At 59.2% G+C, this 10,762-nt stretch overlaps 1 protein-coding gene across 1 annotated transcript in view; it reads right to left on the bottom strand.

Annotated features, from left to right (window-relative positions):
- The window catches only part of MAN2B2 (mannosidase alpha class 2B member 2), a 31,875-nt gene that overhangs the window by 9,910 nt on the left and 11,203 nt on the right, over positions 1–10,762 (bottom strand). Inside the window, exons 5-11 of the mRNA XM_007956313.1 lie at positions 10,070–10,247; positions 9,202–9,400; positions 8,455–8,645; positions 5,890–6,045; positions 4,747–4,866; positions 2,077–2,351; positions 431–622 (exon numbers count right to left, since the gene is read on the bottom strand). Of these exons, the coding sequence (XP_007954504.1) occupies positions 431–622; positions 2,077–2,351; positions 4,747–4,866; positions 5,890–6,045; positions 8,455–8,645; positions 9,202–9,400; positions 10,070–10,247 (1,311 nt within the window). The remainder of the gene's footprint in view (positions 1–430; positions 623–2,076; positions 2,352–4,746; positions 4,867–5,889; positions 6,046–8,454; positions 8,646–9,201; positions 9,401–10,069; positions 10,248–10,762) is intronic.

Below are 10,762 nucleotides of genomic sequence, written 5' to 3'. Positions count from 1 at the left end.
GAGGGAGAAAGGGAGGGAGGGAGATGGTGGTGGGGAAGGGAGGGGGAGGGCAGGGAAGGAGAGAAGCAGGCAGGCAGGCAGGATGTGGTGGGTGGGACTTCCTGGACCGCAGGGATGAAGGCCCGTGCAGACACCAGCACAGGAAGGAGGGCCTGGGGCACTGGTGCTGGAGGGCAGCTGAGCCAGCAGCCCTGGACGCAACAGCTGCATGTTGACAAGAGAGCAAGGACCCCTCCATGTCTGGGTCTCTGTCCCGGTGCTGAATTTAGCTCCTAACCAGACGGACCCTGCCACGCAGATACAGAGGGACTGGCAGAGACTGGGGCGTCTTTGGCCATCTGCAGCGTGGGCCGCAGGTGGGCCGCAGCGGGACCCTGGAGCAGAGTCAAGCACTCCCCTCCCCGTGCTCACCACGCCCCGCTGGGCACACCTGTAGAAGTACTGGCGGACCTCTGTCAGCAGCTTCCCAGCCACGATCTCCATCTCCACAGCACCCCAGGCAGGAACGGCCGCCTCCTGGGGTGCAAATATGTAGTTGTCAGAGACAGGGCCCTGCTTCACGTCACCATTGGCATGGTACTCCAGGAACTCCTGGGTCACGTGCACGGTCCGGTTACTCCAGCTACAGGCAAAACGAGAGCATTTTTCTTCCAGTGGCCACGAGAGCAGAGGGTCAGGACTGGGGACCAAGCGTGCCCCTCTCCCCAGATGCCGCCGTGAGCCAAAAATCCAAACGACTGCTGTGGAGTGGGACCCAACTCACAGCAACTCCTCCTTGGGTTTCTGAGGCAGTATCACTATGGAAGTAGATTGCCCAACCTTCCTTTCGAGGAGTGGCTGGTGGGTTTGAACCACCTTCTGGTTAGCAGTCAGATGCCTTAGGCACTGCGCCACCAGAGCTCCTGCTGAGAGCCAGGAGGGAAAGCAATGACGCCGACGAACCTAGAGCCCGGGCTCCTGCAGCCTCAGCACCAACGTGGCCTTTGTCCCCATGACTCTACCCTGGGCTGGTGATCCAGGTCAGGAGCAGATCACAGGTCATGAAAGGACAGAGGCTCTGCAGGGAGGATGCACCAGCAGAGGTGACCCAGAGACCAAGAAGGGTCACGGGCCTGACTCATTTCTTGAGATGTGGGGGCCTGAGAAGGGTTGGCCCAAACCACTGGGGAGACCTCTCCTGGGTGGTCATCTGTCTTTGCTACTGCCAACAAAGAGCTGTGGAAGGAGTGAGCTCATGAATGAATGATATGTGAGTAGGTGGGGGCATGGGTGGGTGGGTGGTAAATGGGTGGCTGAACAGGTGGGTGGATGATGGGTGGGTGGGTGAGTAGATGGATGGCTGAGTGGGTGGGTGGACAGATGGGTGGGTGGATGGATGGTTGGATGGGTGAATGGATGGGTGGGTGGGTGGGTGGATGGATGGATTGGTGAGTGGGTGGATGAATGGGTGGGTGGATGGATGAATAGATGGTTGGTGGATGGATGGTTGGATGGTGGATGGATGGATGGATGGGTGGGTGGATGGGTGAATGGATGGATGGATGAGTGGGTGGATGGATGGATGGATGGATGGATGGATGGATGGATGGATGGATGGATCGATCGATTGATGGATGGATGGATGGATGGTTGGATGGGTGAATGGATGGGTGGGTGGATGAGTGGATGGGTGGTTGGATGGGTAGATGGGTGGGGTGGATAGATGGTTGGATGGATGGTTGGAAGGGTGGGTAGGTGGGTGAGGGGATAGGTGAGTGCGTTGGACTAGATGATTTCTGAGGTCCCTTCAACTCTAAGGCCAGTATGACTATTTGCTGAATGTAGATTTTATGATTCTCTAAATTTAAAAGGTGGGTAACATGAATATTTCATTTCTTCCCAGAGTTCCTCAATACCCCTTCTTCTATGCATTAACAGCTCTGGGATGAAAAAGCACAAGGCAGGCTTTCCAAATCCCATTCCTGGGAGTAAGGATCAAAATAGGGGGAGGCCCTGCAGAACCGCCTGGTCCTTCTCTGGCAGGTGAGCAGACAGAGGCACCCCTCTGCCTCAGAGCCAGTCTTGGCTGCACCTCACCTGTCCCGGATGCTGTGCATCAGGTGGGTGTCCTGGTCCAGGAGCACAGTGTAGCAGTCGTTCACCACGGGGAACAGGTGCCTGCCCCCACGGTTGGTGTGTCTCCTCCGCCTGCGGCCAAACCGCATGGTGCTGGCCACGGTGGCAGCTGGCTCCTGGCTGCCCTCCTGGCTCCCCGTGGTGGGTCTGATGCTGTAGTGTCGGTAACTGAGGCCTGGGATTGTGGTCAAGATATGCAGGTCGTATGCGGATGGGTTCGACGTTGAGTTCTGGATCTGCAAGGCCATCAGGATGGAAGGTGGATCTCGTGGCCAGAAGACCTGAGTCCCCTCAGGACCCCAGCTCACACACTTCCTGTGAGGGCCTCAAGCTCCCTGGAGGCAGCAGTGGCTCCGTCTCTCTCCCTGCGTCTGTCCCTGGGCCTGGGACCCCCCCACACACTGGCCCAGGTAACTCTGAGGTGACCTGGAGATGGTCACTGGTTCCTCTCCAGCCTTCTCCCACTCAGAGTAGACACCCCCAGCTCCTTCCATCTTCCCTCTTCAGCCAAAGTGGGTGTTGAACATACTGCTCAAAAATGTGTGCTGGTAACCTAACCCCTATACTGTGCGCATAATCCCGCTTGGGAATGAGGCTTTCTTTGTTGTATTAATGAGCCCGTATCAGTGTAAACCATTTTAAAGCTACTCACTTTAGATATGAAAGGAGTAGACTGGGTACCAGGAAGCCAGTACAGACAGGGAAGACCCACGCCATGTGGAGGTCTCCATGGAACACCAAGAAGCACACGAGAGAAGCCAAGATTCCCCCGGAGTGAACAGAGAGAGCCCTCCCCTAGAGGCAGCACCCCGAATTTGCACTGCTGGCCTCCCAACTGTGAGAACTGTTACACAGGGTCACTATGAGTCAGAGCTGACTTGACAGCACCTAAGAACAACTGTGAGAACACACCTGATCAGAAAGAAACAAGACACAACTGGACCAATGAGCAGCTTCACAGTAAATGACGAAAAGATTGAAGTTGCCAAGGACTTCATTCTACTTGGACCCACAATGTCCATGGAAGCAGCAGTCAAGAAATGAAACGACTTATCGCACTGGGCAAATCTACTGCAAAAGTCCTCTTTAAAGTGTTAGAAAACAAAGATGTCACTTTGAGGACTAAGGTGCTCCTGACTCAAGCCGTGGTCTTTTCAATGCATGTGACAGCCGGACATGAACAAGGAAGGCTGAGGAACTGAGGCATTTCAATCATGGTGTTGGTGCACACTGAACATACCATGGACCGCCAGATGAATGACCAACCAGTGCTGGACAGTGCATAGCCGGGATGGAGCTTAGCAGTGAGGGGACGTTATCAGGAGAGACCAGTCCCTGAAGGACATCACACTTGGTAAAGGGGAGGGTCAGTGAAAAAGAGGGATATCCTCCACGGGATGGATTGACATGATGGGCTCCGACACAGCCGTGATCATGAGGATGGTGGGGACCGGGCGGCGTTCTGTTCTGTTCCGTTCCACCCAAGGTCGTGATGATGGTGGGGGACTGGGCAGTGTTCTGTTCCGTTTCACATAAGGTTATGAGGACAGCGGGGACCAGGTGGCGTTCTGTTCCACATAAGGTCATGAGGGTGGCAGGGGACCAGGCAGTGTTCTGTTCCATTCCACATAAGGTCACTGAGTTGGTGCCAACTTGATTGAAAAAATCCATTTTTGTTTTTTAACGCTCCTCCCTTGTGGTATTTCAGCAGCACTAGGAGACTGAGACAGTGGGTGCTCACCTCACCTCTCCTGAGAACCATGGGTGTCCCTGCCGGGCGCCTCACCTGCACATCCAGAGCAGACCCACCCCACCTCCACCTGCTTCCCTCCTATGGTCCACTTCCAACATGGACCTTCCAGCACCCACTCCCACAGCCACCTGCACCCTCATGGCCATTCCCACCCCTAAGGTCACCCCCACCAGGGCCTGCCCAGTTCCTTCCTCAGGACGCCGAGTTCCCTGCCCTGTGGCCCTGCTCCATTGTCACTGTCACCCTCGCCACATGCCACGTTTTCCTGCACATCTGCTGCCTGCCTCAGTCTACCACCTGCCCCAAGGGCAGGTCTCTGCCTGCTACTCCCACAGATTTCAAGCAGGGGCCCCAGAAACACGTGGAGCCGACTCCCCATCGCTGGTGATTGGGGGGGTGTCAGGTGTTGGGTCTGTTCAAAGCAATAGCACTGTCCCCCAACTTCACAGATGACCCCTCCTCCCTCTCACTCCAAGGGTGCCCCCACTGTCACTCCACCTCACAACCGTTGTCTGTGTCTGTAGCGGTGGGACAGGCCTCACTCAGGACAGGACCCCACCAGCCCAGGCCTGGCCCAGACCCACCTCTCCAAGCATTTGCTGAATGACGGGATGTCCCTAAGCTGCCTGCAAGCAGGGCTGGCTGGAGGACATGCAGCCACTCTCACTGGACAGACGCCCCTCTTAGCGAGGGCAGGGCTGTCCCAGCTCCACTCCAGCCTCATCCTCGTGCCAGCAGCTGCAGTCGGGAGCTGATGTCCCCCGTCCTGACCTGCTCAGGAGCCAGCTCCACCCTCCCGCTGCTCTGAGGCTCACTGCCCCGTGCTGTGCAGGGCCAGGCTGGATGACAGTGTCCGGGGGTGGTGCTCACGCCCATACCTGTGCAGGCACAGGGTGGCCCGACTCGTCTGTGACACGGACTCTGGGGAAGCCGACAGTCAGGGTGACGATGGTGGTGACCGTCCAAGCCAGCGGGTTGTAGACCACAGCGGTGGGCCCCTCAGGCTGCACACCTGCACAGGGAAGAGGTTCCAGGGCCCCCACTCACTTGACCACTGAGGTGGCCCCTGGGGGTCCTGGGGGGCGGGTGGTGCTCACGGCTGTGGCAGGTGTCCCATCCTGCTCTGTGGGCAGGGCTGGGGGCAGGGGTGAGGGCGACCCCACTGAGGCTGCTCCGAGCTGGTCCCCATGGATGGGGGCATCCCTGATGCTCCCCCACACCTGCGCTCAGCTCTGCTGTAGAAATGAGGATGCCGGGGCCCAAGGGGACCGGCTTTAGGAGGCCAGGCTTCTCACCCTGGGCACCGAGTGGCCAGCGTCACAGTCACCTGTGCAGCTGGAGAGCCATGTCCACCTGCTGAGCCAGCCTGCAAAGCCCAGCACTATGGGTCAGGTGCCTCTGCGCCAGGCCCTGCCATGCAGACTAGGCTCCCTTCGGTCCCAGCCTGGCAGCCCACATGCCTTAAGCTTCTCCAAGCAGAGGACCCAGCGCCCTGACCCAGTGTGCACGTCCAGCATCCCGGCCTGGGGCACCTTCCCGGGTGTTTGATTTGTCTCACTTGGGGAAGCTGCCTGGCACAGCCCCGGATGCACATGGGGCAGTAAGCGGCCACTGCAGCTGTGTCCACCAGCTGGGCGTCCCCAAGGGCAGGGGCCCACCAGCTCCGTCCCTGGTCCTCAGTGGCCTTGAGAGCAGCTGACAGCTGGTATGACGAGGGATGGGGAGGCCCGGGCCATTGGGGTGCAGACTGATGGTGAAGGCTGCGGGGTGGGAGAGGCACTGTGGGCACAGTGACTGTCACTCTGGGTCACAAGTTGAAAACCAACCGAACAGCACTGACAACCTGGCACTGTAACTGAGCATCGGTCACTCTCGTCTCATGGAGGTGGAAGGGGGGCTCAGGCTGGGAACGGGGTCCCTGCTCACGCTGCGGGCTGGGCAGACGGGGGATCTGGAGGCATAGGAAGCCCCTGGGGTGCGCCCAGGACCTCTCCCCACGGGGCCTGCTTACCAGGGCCTGCTGCCGGCGTCGCCCGCCGCTCCCCTGCCACAGGCCCAGCCAAGACGATGGCGGCCATCAGCTTCTGCACGCCCAGCATCCCCACGGCCAGGTGCTTCTCGTACATGTCTCTCACCTTGGGGGACTCGGTGCCGGTGATGGCGTCGTGGTGCTGGACCTGCGCCCCCATGTTGGGGAGGAGCAGGCTCAGGGCTGTCTCTGCGGCACACCTGCTCCCACCCCCACCCCGGCACGCAGCTTGGCTACATCTCGCCAGGCTCAGTGGGAGGTGGGTGCCAGCCCCTGAAGGAGGAGGACAGAGGCTCGGAGTGGGGCTGCCTCGCTCTTCCCGACCCTGCTGGCGTCCTCCACTTCAGGCAGAAAACAGACTTCTGGGAAGGACCCACCCCAGTGTCCCCTGCACCACCTAGCCCTCCCATTAGTGCAGCTATTCTGTGCCAGGCCCGCTCTGCACAACCCACATTTCAGCTTGTTGGACTGTGGTGGCTTGCGTGTTGCTGTGAGGCTGGAAACTATCCCACTGGTATTTCCAATACTGGCAGGGTCGCCTGCAGTGCACAGGCAGGGCTTCCAGACAAGACAGACAGGAAGGAAGGCCTGGATTAACACCCAAAAACGGGGCCAGTGGAAACTTCACGGACGCAGTGGGTCACGTCTGGTACAGGGCCGGAAGGCGAGCCTCGAGGCCGGAAGGCACTCAAAATACGACAGGGGAAGAGCCGGCTCCTCAGAGCAGAGCAGAGGAGACAACCCCAAACCAAACCCACAGCCAGTGAGTCGATTCAGACTCAGAGACCCCCATTGGGTTTCCAAGGTAAATCAAATGTGAAGGCATTCGACTGTGTGGATCATAACAAATTATGGATAACACTGCAAAGAATGGGAATTCCAGAACATTTGACTGTGCTCATGAGGAATCTGTACTAAGAGGCTGTCGTTTAGACAGGACAAGGAGACACTGCATGGTATAAAATCAAGAAGGGAGTGAGTCAGGGTTGTATCCTTTCACCACACTTATTCAATCTGTGTGCTGAGCGAATAATCCGAGAAGCTGGACTATATGAAGAAGAACGGGGCATCACGGTCGGAGGAAGACTCATTAACAACCTGTGATGTGCAAGCAACACAAGTTTGCTCGCTGAAAGTGAGGATGACTTGAAGCACTTACTGATGAGGATTAAAGACTACAGCCTTCAGCATGGATTATACCTCAACATAAAGGAAACAAAAATTCTCAGAACTGGACCAATCAGCAAATCATGATAAATGAAGAAAAGCATCTCATTTTACTTGGCTCTACAGTTCACACCCATGGAAGCAGCAGTCAGGAAACGAGATGTCATATTGCACCCCGCAAATCTGCTGCAAAAGACCTCTTTCAAGTGCTGAAGAGCAAAGATGCCACTTTGCAAACTAAGGTGCCCCTGACCCAAGCCATGGTATTGCCTCACAGGGAAGGCCAAAGAAGAGTTGATGCCTTTGAATCATGGTGTTGGTGAAGAATACTGAAAATACCAGGGCCTTCAGAAGAAGGAACAAATCTGTCCTGCAAGTACCACTGGAATGTTCCTTAGAAGTGAGAATGACCAGACTTCTTCTGATCTGTGTTGGTCATGTTGTCAGAAGGAAGCACTCCCTGGAGAAGGATACCATGCTTAGTGAAGTGGAGGAGGGAAGGCCCCCAACGAGAAGGACTGACACAGTGACCGCAACAATGGGCTGAAACACGGCCGTGAGCGTGAGGCTCAGCAGGACCGGGAAGTGCTCTGCTCTGTTGCGCACAGGGGCGCTACGAATCGGGAAACGACCCTGAGGAGGTCCCCAGGGGTCATGACCTAAAGGCTGGTGCTCCGGACCCAACCAGCGGTACCCCAACAGAAAGGCCTGGAGCGGCCCCACCCTTTCACCAGGGAGCCCTGGTCAGGATCCGAGGGACTAACAACTGTTCTGCTCCGAGACCCAGGCCCAAGCCCCAGGGGAAGGCCCAGGCCCGGGCCCCGGGGGAAGGCCCTGGCATGCTAGCTCTGCCCACTTCCAAGTGCACCCTTCCAAAGGGACCCCTTCAGGCAATTGAAAATGGACAGCTGGTGGTGCCCTTTTCTGGCTGGGTGATTGAGGACAAAGTACGGGCATCTTGCCCTCAGTATTCACATCTGTACAATGGGGGTGAGATTTATGAACACTTTGCCCCGTGGCAGACACCGTGCAGGCAGGGGTCCTGCTTCTCACTCCCGGGCTGGGTAAGTGGCTCTCACTTCTCAGCCAATGATAGGGCCCAGAGAGGGAAAGGCGCGTGCCTGAGGCCACACAGCTGGTCAGGGGCAGAGCCCAGATGTGGACGCAGGCAGCACTGTGAGCTGCACAGTAATGCAGGGAACCCCCCCCCCCCCCCCCCTTTATTCCTCTACTGAAATCGTCCACATGGGAAACTGAGCTTCTGAAGGCTGTCAGACCTCAGGCCCAGCCTCCTGACCGAAGGTGCCCCCCGTTGTCCCATCTGTGAAGTGGGCTCTAGCGTCCTGGGTGCAGGAGGACGTGCTGGGGTGAGTAGGGTAGGTCCCGTTACCTCGGAGACGGCCCAGCGGAGCTGCCGCAGCTGTTGCAGGGCCCAGGCCGGGTCCAGGAGCCCGTGGGGGCCTGGCCACATGTAGCGTGTGAACATGGACTCGCCAGCGTGCAGCAGGGCACCGGCCCGTCGCGCCAGCCCCTTGAGCGTGATCCGGGACGTGTAGAAGCCCGTCCAGGCCTGAAAGGGTTCTGGAGACCCGTGGACAGGGTCTGAGACTCCCAGAGTGCTGGGGTGAGACCTCGCAGGGACGGGGGCCCCCAGGATGCCACCCTGAGAGGACAGGAGCTCCTGAGACATGGCCCACGGGCCTGGGAGTGGGTGGCAGTGTGTTTCCTGCCTCCCATGGCTCGAAGCATGATGCTGGTTTGGCCCTGTCCCCTACACCTCCCCAGCAGGGATCTGTCCAGAGCCCAGGACACGGGCATGAAGCAGACCACGCCCTGCCCCCCCATTACTGTGCAGCAACAGAAGGAAGCCTGGGGTCCCTGAGTGGGCATCGCCCAGCCTCACCATCCAGTAAGGCCCCCTGGAGCAGGTGGCATGGGCGGGTAAGGGCACCCCGTGCAGGGAGGAGGCCCTGTAGGTGCCTGTGGGTGTTAAGGCATGGACGTGGGGGACTGCTGGGTGTGGATTCAGCGAGGGTCAGCATGGAGGCTCAGGGACGGGGACAGGGCTGTGTCTCCCAGCGCCCCACACAACCTGGAGGGCAGAGTGTGGGCTCCAGTGGGTGGGGGGGACTCACACCTGAAGAGTAGGGCAGGAAGTCCTGGGGGCCGCGCACGCTCCAGGTGGCGTTGAGGTCATGCAGCGCACTGAAGTAGTCGGCCAGTGTGGCGTACTGCACCGAGACACCCAGCTCGGCTGAGCGCTGGTTGACACGCTCTAACAGGGGGTCCATATTGGCGAACTGCACTGAGGCGTTGAAGAACTGCTTGTCACAACCCTGCGGGTGGGTCGGGGGCTCGTCACCATCCCCTCACCCTCCAGCCCCTACGAGGTCCCGTCTCGTAGAGCCCAACCGTCGTGTTACTGCTTGTCACTGTCAACCGGCCCACGGCTGTGCTTTTCTCGCTGACCTTGTGAAGGTCCCGCTGAGGCAGCCCAGGGTAGAACAAAGTCCACCCTTCCCAGCGGCCCTGCCCGCTGGCCATGTGGCCTCAGGACAGTTCCTTCCTCTCTCTGGGCTTCAGTTCTCTCATCTGCAAAATGGGGGAAACAGCACCTCCTGTCTGGGCCCAGGGGTGCAGGCTGAGGGGACGAGCGGACAGAGAGCACAGGACATGCTGGGTGAACAAGGCCATGTGGGCGCTGTCCCCGCCCATCAAGCCAATGCAGTGAGGACGGATGTCACCGTCTTACAGACGACAGGGAGGCTCATGGGGCCCGGACTCACAGAGACTAGATGAGGAGTCAGGGCTGCGCCCGGGCCTCGGAAGCCCGAGGGGTGGATGCTGGTGGAGCCCAGGAAGCTGGGGATGGGCTGGTGGAGGGGTGAGGCCCTAGGGCTGACAGGCTGCTTGGTTAGAGCTGGAGGGACCCAGGGTAGTCCCAGGGGCCAGGGCCACGTGGCAGTCCCTGAGCTGTGTGGAAGCCAGGAGCAGGAGCCCCATACCCAGGGCCAGAGGACATGGGGTGTCCGGAACCAGGTGGCCCGCTGCCTCACGTTGGCTGCCAGGGCCTCCGCGTAAAGGTCGATGTTGGCTGGGGTGACGGGCTCACTCATGTTGGGGTACACCCCATCCGGGGGAGGCTCTGGGAAGACGGCCACGCCATTCCAGTAAAACCCGGACCTGTGGGAAAGACTGAGGTCAGGGGGCCCCTCAACCGGCAGCAGGGTGAGGGAGGCAACCAGGGTCACAGAGCCCCGCCCCAGGGTCAGAGGGCCCTTCCTGGAGGGTTGAGAGAGCCCCTAGGGTCTGGGGAGTCCTGTCTCAGGACTGGGGAGGTCTGGTGGGGGCAGAGCCCTGTGTACGGAGGTTCCACCCCACGTCCACAATTTACCAGTGGGGACCTGGGCGTCACTTCACCCCAACTCCCCCAGCTGCCACGTGGGCCAGTTGCCCACCCCCCTCCCCACTGGTGAAGCCATGAGTCAATCAAGGCAGTTGTCTGCTCATCCAGTGCCTCCCTGCCTGTCAGACTTGGGCCCGAGGGCTGCAATAGGACCACGTGAGGGAGAAGCAGGTGAAGCAGGTGAGGTGAGGGGGGTGAGATGAGGGGGTGAGGTGAGGGGGTGAGGTGAGGGGCTGAGGTGAGGGGGGTGAGGTGAGTGAGGTGAGGGGGTGAGGTGAGGGGGGGGGGTGGG

Source organism: Orycteropus afer, unplaced genomic scaffold (genome assembly GCF_000298275.1).
Source record: "Orycteropus afer afer isolate SDZICR_OR568_19922 unplaced genomic scaffold, OryAfe1.0 scaffold00605, whole genome shotgun sequence".
Taxonomy (NCBI): Eukaryota; Metazoa; Chordata; class Mammalia; order Tubulidentata; family Orycteropodidae; genus Orycteropus; species Orycteropus afer.
Note: the sequence above shows the minus strand (reverse complement) of the source record. Positions and strands in the feature narration are given on the sequence as shown.